At 33.6% G+C, this 17,672-nt stretch overlaps 1 protein-coding gene across 2 annotated transcripts in view; it reads right to left on the bottom strand.

Moving 5' to 3' along the window:
• The window catches only part of SASS6 (SAS-6 centriolar assembly protein), a 50,677-nt gene that overhangs the window by 7,549 nt on the left and 25,456 nt on the right, over positions 1-17,672 (bottom strand). For both annotated transcript variants that reach the window (XM_024751291.1, XM_024751293.1), the window contains exons 9-14: positions 16,002-16,196; positions 15,781-15,870; positions 15,523-15,702; positions 15,052-15,133; positions 14,221-14,357; positions 12,250-12,378 (exon numbers count right to left, since the gene is read on the bottom strand). In XM_024751291.1, coding sequence (XP_024607059.1) covers positions 12,250-12,378; positions 14,221-14,357; positions 15,052-15,133; positions 15,523-15,702; positions 15,781-15,870; positions 16,002-16,196 — 813 coding nt within the window. The remainder of the gene's footprint in view (positions 1-12,249; positions 12,379-14,220; positions 14,358-15,051; positions 15,134-15,522; positions 15,703-15,780; positions 15,871-16,001; positions 16,197-17,672) is intronic.

A 17,672-nucleotide genomic window follows, 5' to 3' on the forward strand; every position in this document is an offset into this window, starting at 1 on the left:
ATGAATATATACATTACATTTTAAATTGTTAAAGACAAGGTCAGAATGGATGAAAATATCAGAGTCAGGTATAGAATATCTAAAAGAAATCCAGTTTAAATATAAAGACACAGATTGGTAAAAGTAAAAGGAAAGAAAGTGATACATCATGTAAACACTAAGAAAGCCAGAGTACAATATTAATATCAAGGTACAGTCTTCTTTCTGTTCTGAGAAATGAAAAAAAACAAATTCCTAAGGGTCGAAGAGTGAGGAAAACCCCCCTTCTTTCACAGTTGTCTTCTGCCCCAACCCTCAGGCAATTCAGTGGAAACAGAAGCTACAGGGGTAGTAATGATGATAACAGCAGTGGCCAAGCAGGCACCTAAAACTCTGAAAGAGGGGAATCACACCCTCTGACCAGAAGTGCTGTGGTCTCACAAGCATGATACAAATTCTCATTATATTTTTTCTCTCTCTGTCCTCCCAATGTTTGGCACCAGACACAGACACAACTGCAGGAACTGTGTCTTAGACCAAGGGAATTTAGGTCCATGATTTCTAGCCAGTTTTCAGGAAGAAGGACTCAGGGGATTCTGAAATCTGGGGGGGGGAAATCAAAGAGACAAAGGAACTCAAGAAAGAGATCCTATAAAAGCTGTATATGAACTACTGGGTTCTATTCTAAGCTGGACATGCAAGATCTGACCACAGTCACCATACCAAAGGCTCTGAGAACTGAACTATGGAGTAAACCACCACCCAGGTCACAGAACAGGCACTAGATGGTGCACACACAGACAGATCCAAGTAACATGGGCAAACTCTTTAAGGACTGAACTGACACAGAAACAGCAGCCTACAAACGGTAAGTCAGAATTTGCAATTTGAACATAACAAAACTATTTGCTACAAAAAACAATTTTTTTAATTAAAAAAATTTTTTTAAATTCACATTCTCCTTAGGATTTAAACAAGATCTAGAGTCTCATAACATTCAATACTGGATCCAGACAGAATCCAAAATCACTCAAAAAAGAACCTGTAAAATCTAACTAATCTGCAAGGCAAAAAACAAGACAACAGATGTCAACTCCAAGATGGCAAAGATAATGGAATTATCAGAAAGGCAGTTAAAAGTATCTATTATAACCATGTTCTAAGAAGTAAAAGTGAATAATCTTGAAATAAATGTAAAGAATAAGTCTCAGTAAAAAAAAAAATAGGACATGTAAAAAAGAAACAAATTGAAATTTAAGAACTGGATGGACTCTATAGCATTAAACTGTAAGATCAATCAATAGGAATTATCATATCTGAAAAACAGAGAAAAAAGAAAGGAAGAGGAGAGCCTCACAGACCTGTGGGAAAACATACATACATGGTCTAACATTCATGTTGCCTGAGTCCCAGAAGGACGGGGGAAGAGTGTAGGGCAGAAAACATTTTTAAGAAATAATGGTTGTTGGGCTTCCCTGGTGGCGCAGTGGTTGAGAGTCCGCCTGCTGATGCAGGGGACACGGGTTCGTGACCCAGTCCGGGAAGATCCCACATGCCGCGGAGCGGCTGGGCCCATGAGCCATGGCCACTGAGCCTGCGTGTCCGAAGCCTGTGCTCTGCAACGGGAGAGGCCACAACAGTGAGAGGCCCGCGTACCGCAAAAAAAAAAAAAGAAAAGAAATAATGGTTGAACATTTCCAAAATTTGGTAAAAGGTATCAACTTAGAGATTCAAGAAACCTAGCAAATCCCAAAAAGGATACAAATAAATTCATGCCTAGACACATCATCAGACTCCTGAAAACTAAAGGAAAAGAATAAATCTTGAAAGCAGCCTGAGAAAAAGGATGCATTATATATAGTTGAACAACAGTTGGAATTTACTGCTGATTTCTCATCAGAAATCATGGAAGTCTGAGGGAAGTAGAATATTTTTAAAGTGCTTAAGGAAAAAAAACTATAAATACATTATTCTATGTCCAGAGAAAATATCATTCAGGAATGAAGGTGAAAGAAGCGTGCTTCCAAGATGAAGAAAAACAAAGAAACTTCTTTGCCAGAAAACCTCCTCTAAAACAAAAGCTAAATAATATTCTATTATTCAGGGAAGTGATATCATGGAAAACATGGAATACCAGGAATAAAGGAAGAGCAACAGAAATGGTAAACAGGGATAAATATAATGGACCATGCTTCTCCACTCAAGTGTTTTATACATATGTATATTGGTTAATAGTAAAAATTAAAGCACTGTCTGATAGTTTCCAATGTACAGCTGTAATACATATGACATACCAAAACAAAGGGGTAAAGGTAAAGGGACTATACACAGTAGTAAGGTATTTATATTCCACTTGAAGTGGTAAAATATTAATTCTATACATACTGTGAAAAGCTAACTATGTTTATTATGATGCCTGGAGCAACCACTAAAAAAAAAAAGTGTACAAAGAGATATAATAAAAAACACACCAGAAGAACTAAAAAGGAATATTTTTAAAATGTGCAAATAATCCAAAAATGAATTAAAGAAAGGGGAAACAAAGGAATGAAAAATAGAGGGAACAAACTAAATATGCCCTTTACCTGAAAACCATTTTAAATAGGATATACACAAGTTTAAAGAAAAAGGTTGGAAAAAGATACTCCATGGAAACACCACTCGAAAGAAAACCTGAGTAGCTATATTCATATCGAACAAAGTAGACTTCAGAGCATGAAAAATTACCAAAAATGAAAGAGGAAATTACGTAATGATCAGAGGGGTCAAGCAACCAGGAGGACATAACAATTATAAAGGTGTATGCACCGAACAAAAGAGCTTCAAAATACATGAGGCAAAAAATGATAGAATTAAATGGAAAACTGATAGAAATGGAAACACCCATAATAATAATTGGAGATTTCCAATACTGGAGATACTCCTCTCTGTTAACTAATACAAAGTCAACAAGGATATAGAAGAACTGAACAAAATCCACCAACTGAATTTGACTAACATTTAGATCAGTGAAGTTTATCCCAAGAATGCAAGGCTTATACAATATTTGAAAATCAACATAATACATCTGTTAACTGATGAGAGAAAAATCACACAATCATATCAATGCATTAAAAAGCCACTAGTAATGACTTTAACAAATGAGTAGAGCAAGTTTTCAGGATACAAGGTCAATATACAAAAATCAATTACATTTGTATACAGCATCAATGAATATTCTGAGAAAGTAATTAATAAAACAATTACATTCACAATAGCATCAAATGAGTAAAATACTTAGGAATAAACTTAATAAAAGAAATGCAGAATCTGACATTGAAAACTGTAAAACACTGATGAGAGAAATTAAAGGATACTTAAATAAATGGAGAGGCATATTAACATTCATGGATTTAAAAATAAAATGTTGTCAAAATGACATTTATTCCAAAATTGATCTATAAATTCTATATATCCTATCAAAATTCAAGCAGGCTATTTTGTAGAAGTTGACAAGCTGAATCCAAACATTTATATGGACATATTAAGTATCTAAAATAATAAAACAAGTTTGAAAAAGAAGAGAGTTGGTGGATTTATACTACTCAATTTCAAAACTTAATATTATTAAGTCACAGTAATCATGACAGTGTGGTATTGGCACAAGAACAGACAATGAAACAGAATTAAGAGTCCAGAAATTCTTACATTTATGGTCAAATGATTTGCCTAAATCAACAGTCTTTAACAACTGTTACTGAGAGAACTGGATATCCACATGCCAAAACAAAATAAAAAAACCCAAGACCCTTACCTCATTCCATACATAAAACTCATACTATACATAAAAAGTAACTCACAATGGATCACAGCACAGATCTTATTTTCCACCTGTGGTTGCACAGAGTTCTTAGATACAACTCCAAAAGCATGATCAACTAAAGAAAAAAATTTGATAAACTGGACTTCATCAAATTAAAAACTTTTTGTTCTTCAAAAGAGAAAATAAAAGAGAAGCCACAGACTGGAAGAAATATTTGCAAACATTTATCTGATAAAGGACTTGTATCCAGAATATTTAAAGAACTCATAACTCAAGAGAAACAATCTAATTTTAAAACAGGCAAAAGATTCAAACAGATATTTCACCAAAGCAGATATACTGATGTCAAACACACAGATAAAAAACTGCTCTCAACCTCATTAGCTTTTAGGGAAATGCATGCTAAAATCACAAGATACTTCTACACATCTACTAGAATGCCTGAAATTAAACAACTGACCATATCAAGTGTTGATAAGCATATAGAACTTGAACTCTCAGACTGCTAGTGGTAAACGGCACAACCACTTTGGAAAAGTGTGGTAGGTTCTTAAAAATCAAATATATATTGACAGCCAATCCATTCCTAGGTACTCACCCCAGAGAAACACAAAGACTTGTACCCAAATGTTCATAGCTTTATTTGTAATACCCAAAAGCTGAAAATAACCCGAATGTTCATCAATTGATGAATGTATGGATAAGCAAGTTGTGGTATACCCATACAACGAAATACTACTGAGCAATTAAAAGAATGAACTACTGATACACACTACCACCTGGAAAAAGCACAACAAAGTCATGCTGAGTGAAAGCAGACATAATGTATGACTCTATTCATCTGAAATGCAGAAAGGCAAATTTATAGAGACAGAAAGCAGATCAGTAGTTGCCTAGGGCTAGGGGCAAGAGTGTGGATTGGCTTCCCTGGTGGCGCAGTGGTTGGGAGTCCGCCTGCTGATGCAGGGGACGCGGGTTCGTGCCCCGGTCTGGGAGGGTCCCACATGCCGCAGAGCAGCTGGGCCCGTGAGCCGTGGCCATTGGGCCTGCGCGGCCGGAGGCTGTGCTCTGCAGCGGGAGAGGCCACAACAGTGAGAGGCCCACATACCACAAAAAAAAAAAAAAAAAAAAAAAAAGAGTGTGGATTAACTGCAAAAAAGCACTAAGGAACATTTTGGGGAAATGTAAATGCTCAAAACTAGACCATCATGATGGTTTCACAACTCTATAAACTGACTGAAATTACTGAACTGTAGACTTAAGCATGGGAGGATTGCATGTATGAACTATAATAAAGTTTTAAATTTTTTCAAAAGGCACCTTAAAAAGAGTAAAAAGATAATCCCAAAATTCGGAAATAACAGTTAACATATAAAACCAATAGCAGACCAGTGAATGTTCAGAATATATAAAGAACACTTATGATGTCATCTTACAGGGGTTACATCCCAAACAGAAAATGAATAAAAGAAATAAAGAGAAATTATACAGAAGAGTAAACATAATCCAGATACACAAAAAGATGTTCCTCACTTAATAATCAGGGAAATGCTGATTAACATCAGTCACTAGATAGGCAAAATGCCTCTGACCCAGTTCCTTTTAAGAATTTGTCCTACAGTAAATACATACACACCCAACATAGGTATACCTCAATACATAAGGCCAATGCTAACATCCATAAATGGGGAAATCAACAGTAACACAACAGTGGGGGACTTTAACACCACACTTACACCAATAGATAGATCATCCAGACGGAAAATTAATAAGGAAACACAAGCCTTAAATGACACATTACAACAGATAGACTTAATGGATATTTATAGGACATTCCATCCAAAAGCAGCAGAATACACTTTCTTCTCAAGTGCACATGGAACATCTTCAGGGTAGATCACATCATGGGTCACAAATCAAGCCTCGGTAAATTTAAGAAAATTGAAATCATATCAAGCATGTTTTCCGACCACAACGCTATGAAATTAGATATCAATTATAGGGAAAAAAAGTGTAGAAAACACAAACACATGGAGGCTAAACAATATATTACTAAATAATCAATGGATCACTGAAGAAATCAAAGAGGAAATAAAAATATACCTAGAGACAAATGACAATGAAAACATGACAATCCAAAACCTATGGGACGCAGCAAAAGCAGTTCTAAGAGGGAAGTTTATAGCAATATATCCTACCTCAAGAAACAAGAAAAATCTCAAATAAACAACCTATCCTTACACCTAAAGCGACTAAAGAAGAACAAACAAAACCCAAAGTTAGTAGAAGGAGAGAAATCACAAAGATCAGAGTAGAAATAAATGAAATAGAGACAAAGAAAACAATAGCAAAGATCAATGAAACTAAAAGCTGGTTCTTTGAGAAGATAAAACTGATAAACCTTTAGCCAGACTCATCAAGAAAAAAAGGGAGAGAATCCAAATCAATAAAATTAGAAATGAAAAGGGAGAAGTTGCAATGGACACCACAGAAATACAAAGGATCATAAGAGGTTACTACAAGCAACTACACGCCAATAAAATGGACAACCTAGAAGAAATGGACAAATTCTTAGAAAGATACAACCTTCTAAGTCTGAAACAGGAAGAAATAGAAAATATGAACAGACCAATCGCAAGTAGTGAAATTGAAACTGTGATTAAAAGTCTTCAAACAAACAAACGTCCATGGCCAGATGGCTTCACAGGTGATTTCTATCAAACATTTAGAGAAGAGTTAACACCTACCCTTCTAAAACCCTTCCAAAAAATTGGGGAGGAAGGAACACTCCCAAGCTCATTCTATGAGGCCACCATCACCTGATACCAAAACCAGACAAAGACATCACACACAAAAAATTACAGGCCAATATCACTGATGATCATAGACACAAAAATCCTCAACAAAATACTAGCAAACTGAATCCAACAACACATTAAAAGGATCATACACCATGATCAAGTGGGATTTATCCCAGGGATGCAAGGATTCTTCAATATACACAAATCATTGATACACCATATTAACAAATTGAAGAATAAAAACCATATGATCATCTCAATAGATGCAGAAAAAGCTTTTGACAAAATTCAACACCCACTTATGATAAAAACTCCCCAGGAAGCGGGCTTAGAGGGAACCTACCTCAACATAATAAAGGCCATATACAACAAACCCACAGCAAATATCATTCTCAATGGTGAAAAACTGAAAGCATCTCCTCTAAGATCAGGAATAAGACAAGGATATCCACTCTCACTACTATTATTCAACATAGTTTTGGAAGTCTGAGCCACAGCAATCAGAGAAGAAAAAGAAATAAAAGGAATCCATACTGGAAAACAAGAAGTAAAACTGTCACCGTTTGCAGATGACATGATACTATACATAGAAAATCCTAAAGATGCTACCAGAAAACTACTAGAGCTAATCAATGAATTTGATAAAGTTGAAGGATACAAAAATTAATGCAAAGAAATCTCTTGCATTCCTATAAACTAACAACAAAAGATCAGAAAGAGAGATTAAGGAAACAATCCTATTTACCATCACATCAAAAAGAATAAAACACCTAGGAATAAACCTATAAGGAGCCAAAGACCTATACTCAGAAAACTATAAGATACTGATGAAAGAAATCAAAGATGACACAAACAGATGGAGAGATATAACATGTTCTTGGATTGTAAGAATCAATATTGTGAAAATGACTATATTATCCACAGCAACGTACAGACTCAATGCAATCTCTATCAAATTACCAAGGGCATTTTTCACAAAACTACAACAAAAACTTTTACAATTTGTATGGAAAAACAAAAGGCCCCAAACAGCCATAGCAATCTTGAGAAAGAAGAACAGAGCTGGAGGAATCAGGCTCCCCAACTTCAGACTATACTCTGAAGCTACAGTCATCAAAAAGTATAGTACTGGCCCAAAAACAGAAATATAGATCCATGGAACAGAGATAAACCCATGCACCTAGGGCCACCTAACCTATCACAAAGGAGGCAAGAATATATAATGGAGAAAAGAGAGTCTCTTCAATAAATGGTGCTGGGAAAACTGGACAGCTACATGTAGAAGAATGAAATTAGAACACTCCCTAACACCACACACAAAATTAAACTCAAAATGGATTAAGGACCTAAATGTAAGACTGGATACTATAAAACTCTTAGAGGAAAATATAGGTAGAACACTCCTTGACATCAATCACAGCAAGATCTTTTTTGATCCACCACCTAGAGTAATGAAAATAAAAGCAAAAATAAACAAATGGGACCTAATGAAACTTAAAAGCTTTTGCACAGCAAAGAAAGCCATAAACAAAGCGAAAAGACAACCCACAGAATGGGAGAAAATACTTGCAAACAAAGCCAACTGACAAGGGGCTAATTTCCAAAATACACAAACAGCTCATGCAGCTCAATATCAAAAAAAGAAACAACCCAATCAAAAAATGGGCAGAAGACCTAAACAGACATTTCTCCAAAGATATACAGATGGCCAACAAACACTTGAAAAGATGCTCAACATCACTAATTATTAGAGAAATGCAAATCAAAACTACTATCACCTCATACTGGTCAGAATGGCCATCATCAAAAAATCTACAAACAATAAATGCTGGAGAAGGTGTGGAGAAAAGGGAACCCTCCAACACTGTTGGTGGGAATGTAAATTGGTACAGCCACTATGGAGAACAGTATGGAGGTTCGTTAAAAAACTAAAAATAGAGCTACCATATGACCCAGCAATTCCACTTCTAGGCATATAACCAGAGAAAACCAGAATTCAAAAGGATGCATGCACCCCAATGTTCACTGCAGCACTATTTACAATAGCCAGGACATGGAAGCAACCTAAATGTCCACTGACAGAGGAATGGATAAAGATGTGGAACATATATACAATGGAATATTAGTCAGCCATAAAAACAAAATTGTGCCATTTGCAGAGACATGGACTGATGTAGAGAATGTCATACAGAGTGAAGAAAGAGAAAAACAAATATCGTATAATATCCCTTATATGTGGAATCTAGAAAAATGGTACAGATGAGCTTATTTGCAAAGCAGAAAGAGTCACAGATGTAGAGAAAAAACTTATGGTTACCAAGCGGGGAAGAGGGGGTGGGATGAATTGGGAGATTGCGATTGACACATATGTACTCTTATGTATAAAACAGATAACTAATGAGAACCTACTGTATAGCACAGGGTACTCTGCTCAATGCTCTGTAGTGACCTAAATGGGAAGGAAATCTAAAAAACAAGTGGATATATGTATACATACAACTGATTTACTTTGCTGCACAGAAGAAACTAACACAGCGTTGTAAAGCAACTATACTCCAATAAAAATTAATTAAAAAAGAAAGAATTTATCCTACAAATCTATTTGTACACAGACACAAAGAAGTATATACAAAGATAACTACTGAAACATGTATGACTATCTAGATTGAAAACAACTTAATCATCCATTAACAGAGCACTATTAAATTATCGTACATCCATATACTGGAATACTTCTAAGTTATTAAAAACAAACAAGCAAGGAAAAACTTACATTCTAATACATGAAAATGGACCTGTACCATGATAATACTGTTAAACGAAAAAACCAAGGTATAGAACAGTGGGCATGTACTATTTACGCTTATCTATACCAACACTCATGTATATAAACATACAGACATACACATATATCCTTATATATATTTTAAGTATTTTTCGAATATATCACAAAAAACTCCCTGGATTTCTTCTCTGAGGAGGAGACTAGGGACCACAGGAGGTACATTTAGACAATACATCCTCTTATATATTTGGGAGCTTCCCATGCTTATATATTTGTATCTATTTTTTAAATAGTTAATACAAAAGAAATAAAAATTAATTTAGAACCATCTGTGGAATGAGATGGTTAAGCAAACTGAGAAATGCTATCTCTAGAAAAAATCTGTCTCTGAATAAACACTGTGGGCTAAACACTATCAAAAATTAATCTATCATCTGATCTCAGTTCCTTTCTTACTGCAGAAAATCCCTCACCTACTGCATAATCTCCAGGATGAAATCTGATCATGTTTGACTTTGTGAATTTATGCCACACAAAAAGAATCAGAATCAGATATCCTAAAGTTTTTAAGAGATTCTGTCACAAGTACTTTCTTTGACATCAAATAACATCTCCTCTTTAATAACAGGTTAGTCTGAAAGATACTACAGTTTACCATCATAATGTGTTTTACCACAAACTGTACTTTGTCTTGTTCATTGTTATATCTCTTGCAACTAGAACAATGTCTAGCCATAGCAGACATTCATTAAATATACACCAAAAGAATGAATCCTTAGAGATTACTGTCTTCAAAAATAAAAGTGAAGAAACAAGTTATTTTGTCTATTTTGCTTTAAAAGTATCAAGTGATCTTTCTATCTGTCAGCATGGCACAATCTTTTAAAACACTCCTATGTATTTCCTTCAGCATGATTTTGTTTCTTTCTTAATTTAACTCATGTTATTCTACATCCTCACAGTTAAACAACTATTTGATGTACTAAATCTTGACAGTAACATTTTAAGAAATTAGGTATATCATAGATTCAATGTCATTAAATAATTTAATTTTTTTTTTTACCGCAACTAAAAGGAACATGTTTTAATCGCCACAGCTGCTAGCACAAGACTACCTAGATTAGTGGTCTCCATAGCAGGCAGTGATTACAACCGCCCATTGGGGTATGAGAAGAAAATCTTTTAACTTTGATTTATGTACATTTTTTAATCTCATTCTTTAATTTCTATTTTGGAATGTATTTTACTATTAATAATAACAGATAACATTAATGAAGCACTTATGTACCAGGAACTATTCTAAGCAAACACAGCAGCTCATTTTAATATTCACAATAATCCAGTAAGATAGATAAAATTATTGCTCCACTTTACAAATGGAGAAACTGAAACACAACAGTTGGATATTGTTTTTTGTTTGTTACTGGCTTGCCCAACTTCATACTGACAGAGGCAGGATTTAAATTCTAACAACAGATTCCATGTTTTTAACCATTATAATTGAGTAGTATATGCATTCAATTCACAAATAAATAAATATTCATGTATCAGAGATTCAAACTCAAAGTGTTTTGTTAGTATTAGGGTTTTTTGGTTGTTGTTGTTAGGGATGCATATCAAAAGAAGATGGAGATCAATAATATAGGAGACACTGAAAGTCTTGAGTCAGTATTTAAGAACAGAATTGTTAAAATGATTCCTCCGATTTCAGAAGAGCTATAAGAAAGGTAATCTTATAAGTCATATTTAGTCCTACCAACTAAGCAATTATCTGTAGTAGTTCCTGTCCTCATTTTGGACATTATATATATTCCTGGAAAGCTGTTTAAAATAAAAAAGCAATTGTGGATTTGATAATAATTCTCAAGAAAAAACTGTTATCAAGACATAAGCACACTTGAGCATACTGATATTTATTTTAAAACAACAGTATTCCTTTGATTACACATATCTAATTTTCAATAAGCAATATAAGAAAAGCCAATTAAATGCAACTAAATACCCTTTACATAATAACATTCTAAGCATAAAAACTCAGGCTTAATTCTCATTTCACTGAGAATTCTCAATAGCTCCAAATAGTAATTAAAAAGGTTTGGTTAAAAAGAAGTACATGCCTAAGCAACAAAGCAAACTTATTTTTAGCGCAGCCCAAAACTAATTTGAGAAAGAGTTTATAACAGCAGTTTCAAAGTCCTCAATTCTACATTTTATAAAATATTCTTTTCAAAAATGTTTGTCCCCATGATTTAGGAAAAAATCAATTTGGACCTTAAGTTAGGAATGAAAACAGAATCAGTGGCTCATCTGGGTGGATTAAATTACAGTGAAAATAGAATTATAATACATGTGAAAACAGTGTATATAACTAAGACAGTAATAACAATGATGAAAAACTCAAGTGAGCAGAGAAAAGCCTTCACAAATAAATCAAGGTTTGGAGGGACTGCTAAGCATGTGCTATTTGAGATAATGTTGCTAAAACTACATTTTATAATTTGTAATAACCCTGCCCATCAGACCCTTAAATTCTGACAATGGGATCCAAAATGTCACCACAGCTAATATGCCAGCAGTATGAAGTCAGTAATCCTAGATAAGTTTGAGAGTTATAGAAGATATAAGTAGAAGAATGAATAAAAATGGAGAGGCTGAACAGGAATAAAAAATGTTTAAACATAGTGATACCTAGGTTATTATAAATTATAGTAACTCAAAAAAATCATATAATGTAGATAATATTTCCTGTAAGCATATACACTAGATATTCAGAAATATATTCATCTAATACATCACCTAATATACTTAGCAACTGATCAAAGAATAAATTAATTAAAATTTAAATTGCTTTTTTTTTTAAGAAAGGTATTAGAATTGGCTACCTTTGGTCCTGAAACTGGGTGGATGGTATTTTTGGCAGCTATAGGATGAGGAAAGGTATTCTGGAATGCAAATGCAGAGGAGACAGGATAACCAATCCCACAAGTTGGGTAAGTCAGTCTACCATCAACCTAAAAATAAAAGCATAAAAAATGTTAAGGATAAGAAATTAGTTCTAAATGGTATTTGGTGATCCAGGAGGCATTAGCATCTGTTTAATAACTAACAGTTAAGGACACTATCCCAGAAGCCGATTTTGTTTATCATGACACTACAAAACTCTGCTTCATTATATAACATATCATGAGGCTGGAATACCTTTGGCCCAGAGGGCTTTTCAGAGTGGCTTTGCAAGCTTAGACAAAACAAAACCACTTTGAACTGAAGTAAAACAGTGAACTGCCTTTGAACTGCCTTTGAACTGAAGTAAAACAAAGACCTCTGAACCATCTTGGTTCCCTCGAGGCCTCAAATTACTGAAAAGGGGGTTGAGGGGTAGTCATAGATCAAAAGGCCAATAAGGGATAAATAAAAATAATTTTCTGCCAGATTGAGTAAAAACAGTATTTGTGTTCTTAGAAATAATTTGCTCTGCCACTAATTTTCAATATAGTGACACCACCATTAACAAACATCATGAAAAGTTTGTTTTTACAAGAGGACCATTACAACACAAATCTTAATAAGCACTCATGTACAAAAGTGGCTGTATGACAAAAATACCTTTTACACAGCTATTTATCATCAGTCATTGAGGTTAAGCCTGTCAAGTTTTTTCAAGTTTGTAATTCATACCAGGCACTTCACTCTGCACCTTTTCCCAAATTAGCACAAATCCTTTCCCTTTAAACATTAAGTACTATCTCATTTACTAGAGTAGATTAAAAATTCTATTATGGATTTGCATTTTAAATCCTCTGCCAATGCCCTCCAGTCAAAGACCACCAGAAACATATCTAGAGGTGTACACACTCTTTGCAACAAGGAAGACTGAACACCACGTGGAACCTAGTAAGAGAGGTGTCTCAGTAAGACAGTGTTAAAAGGGAGTTATTTATTGGACTTAGTCATGTGTTAGGTGAGTTAAGGAACAGTTTAAGAACACAGGGCTTTGCTGTGGACTGGATGCTATCAAGAAACGGGGATAACTATATGACTGGGTATCTGAATAAATCTTATCTAATAAGGCAGGATGAATGTATAAAGGCTGAAGCTATAATTAGTAATGAGCAGCAGTCACTCACTTTAGCCAGGATAGGATACTTGCCCATTTTTGTGGTTTGGCAATGTCATATTCTTGTCTGTTTTCAGACATGATTATGAAGTGGTCTTGTTTTTGTCTTGATCCATCACAGAGAGTGGCCTTGCCTGATGCTGATACTCTGTGAAACTGTTTATGTTCAGCAGGAGAACCCCAAAACCTCGCTCTGAGTGCAAGGTCAGTTCCCAGCAATCCCTAGACCTAGCTGATATTACCAAGCCAGATCCAGATACTCAGAGCTAAAAAACTCTAACAAGTTTCTTCCAGAATCTAGAGCTGACAAGCCTGGTAATAGGGTTTTTCTTTCTTTTTCTTCTAATAGAATTCAGATTAGGCTTCTCCACTACAGTGAATTCAGATTAGGCTCCTCCACTACAGTGTCAAACTTGAGCCCATACCTTGCTCTCTCTTACTGAGGCCTCCTAAATACTTTGTGTGTTAACAGTTTTTCAGCACATTTGGCATTAGTTAATACTGAGTGATTTTAATATCCATTAAAATCTTACAAAGAAGTGTACCCTTAAAATATAGCCTCTTTGTTAAGAATAAGTGTACCTTTATGTCCCACTTCCAAATGGAACTTAAACTCTACTTCAGTGCTAAAAATTGTAGGACTCTAGTCATATTAGGTACCAGCACCTAACAATCTGGAAATATGTTTGTTTTAGAAAATTTACTAAGACCACTCACAACATCTTAATTTAAATCTTACCACATGAGAGTTAGGAGAAATTCCACTTCTGATGGTGTTGCTACTAGAATGTACAGGTGGAGTGGTTGAAGGTCCCAATGCATCTTGCTTTCTCACTAGCTGATTTTCATTTAATTCTTTATTTAACCATGTGATTACTTAAATAAAAGAACAAGTAACAAGGTAAAGAATTTTGAATATTTTTATTTTTCTAATAATTTTAAATATTTAAAAATTATATTGACATTTTTTTAAGTTTTTAAAACTACCTTATATCACAGGAGAATAACATAGGTTCACCTAAATTTTTGTCATTAAATATTCTTATTTTAGCAACTGCCACATAGGACTCCTTATTCTTTTACTATCAGAAGCACATATTTCTGCTAGTCAAGGATCTCTTTAAAGGCTTTCATTTCCAGAATGATACCTTCCAGTTTATTTAAAATTCAAACTCTTATTTCTCATAATCAATATCAGAAACTGAGAAAATGTTAAAGGCCTAATCTCATATTTTTGTTTCAAATAGTTCATACTATTACCAGTAGGTAAACACAGCAATTATAACAAGTAGTAGTAAAGAATTTAAATAGTAAATTATAGTTAATATTTTCAACACTTAATTTTGGGTTACTGACACATGTAATAGGTTTTTTTTTAATAATGATGGTAACTGTTTTACAGGACAGTTGATATAATTTACTACAGCAAAGACATTAAGATGGTACATTTAAAGCAGATTATTTGTATATAGCAGTACCTTGATTTACCTAGTCTTATGAATTCAAATAAAAATTTCAGGTTAAGAATAAAGCTACAAACCTCATTTACATAAAAAGGTAAAATACTTACACTTCTCATTATTTTTTAGAAGCTGTTTGCTTTCTTCAAGTTTTTGAACTGTAGCTTCTAATTGTTCTTGTAATTTGCATACCTGAAATATGTTAATCCTTATAGTAAGCATAATAAAGACTAAAATAAAGACTGAAGAAATGTATTACTATTCATTAAATAATTAACAGCTATTAATTACTATTAAATAAGAAAGGAATTAGCTCAGCAGTGAAATAAATATATAATTACATATATACACACATATACATACACATATATACGTATGAACACTCAAGATATCTGAGTCATGATAACTAACTTTTCAAACTGAAATAAGTTATTAAATTCTATTGATTATAGTCATGTTCTTTTGGGGAAAAAAAGCCAAAACTATTCTGATATAACGAAGTATAAGTTTTAAAAATACATGAGGAAATTCATTATGCTTTGCAAATAGTCACACACGCAAAAATATAAAATATTAACTACCTCTTGCTCTTTAATTCGGAGAGACTGTACAACATCTTGTAATTCTTTTTGTTCCTTTTGTAATTTTTCTTCCTTCTCAGCCAAGAGTTTCTCTTGCTGAATAGTTACTGTATTCTTCAGTTTCAATTTACCCATTAAGGTCTTCAGATCCCCTTGCAACTTTTTGATAATTTCATTTGCCTGTAAAAGAGCTTTATATGTACATCTCTACATAATCCAATGAAATATCAATATTCTATTAAGTTTTTAAAAACAAACCTTAAGAAGTTCAGCTGATAATGATTTTATTGTAGCTTCAAGTTTTCCTAGTTGTACCTGCTTTTTCTCACCATTTTCTTCTAAAGCCACCTGATACATATTTTTAAAAACATGAATAATTAGGAAGTCTGTGTTTATTTAGGAAAAGCATCATTTATAAACGTGATCATTTATAGATCATTTATAAACCATCAATTTGTTTTGAAAATTTAAAAATAGACCTTTTGTTCCTGGATTGTATCAAATGCTTCTTTTGTTCTTAAAACAAGCTGATCCTTATCCTTGATTTCCTGTTCTAAAACAGCTACTTTTGTTTGTAGATGATTAATATGCTTTTCTTTTTCATGGCACTCAGCATCAAGTGTAGAATTCTCTCTTCGCAAAGAGAGGACTTCTTGCTTAGCCCGCTGGAGCTCCTAGAGGAGGAAAAAAAAAAGTTGCATTATGAAAAAGGCAAGTTGGCTGGTTTGGTAATTTATAATTAAGATATTTAAAACAGAAAAAATGCCTTTAATAACTTTAAAGTTCTAGTACTGGTATTCTTTTAAAGAAATGAAGGTCTCTCTAAAGGCACATGTAACTTGTAGATCTGAAATATAATTGTAAAATATACTAGTATCTAATGCAATGACAACAAGGGAAAATAAAACAATCCTTATTTATGAATAAATTACTAGAACTTTTGAAAACCAGTAACAAGAATTTTCTGATGTCTTGAAATCTACAGTTTAAAAAAAATCACTTAGGTAATAAATGCTCATTATAACAGAATTTCAAAATACATAAAATATATAAATGAAAAGAAAGCCCTATCATTCTACCACCAAAGCAGTGACTCTCAATCTAGTCTGCATATTGAAATCACCTGGAAAGCTTTAAAAACTACTGATGCCTGACCATGCCCAAGATATTCTGATTTCATTAGTGTGAGATATGGCCTGAGTTCTTCAACTGTTTCCAAGGGTAGCCAAGGAATCATGCATGAGATATTGTTAACTGACAATAATTGTTAATTAAAAACAGATTATCATACTAAGTGAGTCAGAAAGAGAAAGAAATACTATATGATATCACTTATATGTGGAATCCAAAATATGATACAAATGAACATATTTACAAAACAGAAATAGACTCATCGACATAGAAAACAAACTTATGGTTACCAAAAGGGCAGCCGGGGGGCAGGCTGGCTATAAATTAGGAGTTTAGGATTAGCAGATACAAACTACTACGTATAAAATAGATAAATAACAAGGTCCTAATGTATATCACAGGGAACTATATTCAATAACCTATGATAAACCATAATGGAAAATATGAAAATAATATTAAAAAATAATTTTAAAAATATCTATACTAGATCACATCTGAATCAGCTAACATCAGTCCAAATGTTGCCAGTATACTATACTAAAGCCCAGTATGTAGTATTCCTAATTAGTTTTCGGTTTTAACAAAAACTTTACAAAATAATTTTATAGTATTATACCATAGTGGTTTTAGAAACAGACTCTGCTATCAGGCAGACTTAGAATACAAATCCTGGCTCTTCTGTGTGACCCTGGGAATTACTTAACCTCCTTAAATTTCAGTCCCTTATTTGTAGAATAGAAACAACACCTCATAAATTATTTAATTTCATCTTCACAAAAACCCTTACATAAACTACTTAGCATATTGCCTGGCACATAGTAAATACCTGATAAACGGCAGTAATTATTAATTTTAGGGTACTAATCTCTAAAAGGTATAATTTAACATAATTAGGTAACAATACTCAGAAGTTTAGAAAAGAAAATTCCCAGGACTCATAATTTTCAAGTCTTATGCAAAGCTTGGAAGAAATATTTTGATTACATTATATGAAAATCAACATAACAAAGCACACTGTT

This window comes from Neophocaena asiaeorientalis, unplaced genomic scaffold (genome assembly GCF_003031525.2).
Source record: "Neophocaena asiaeorientalis asiaeorientalis breed wild unplaced genomic scaffold, Neophocaena_asiaeorientalis_V1.1 scaffold147, whole genome shotgun sequence".
NCBI lineage: Eukaryota > Metazoa > Chordata > Mammalia > Artiodactyla > Phocoenidae > Neophocaena > Neophocaena asiaeorientalis.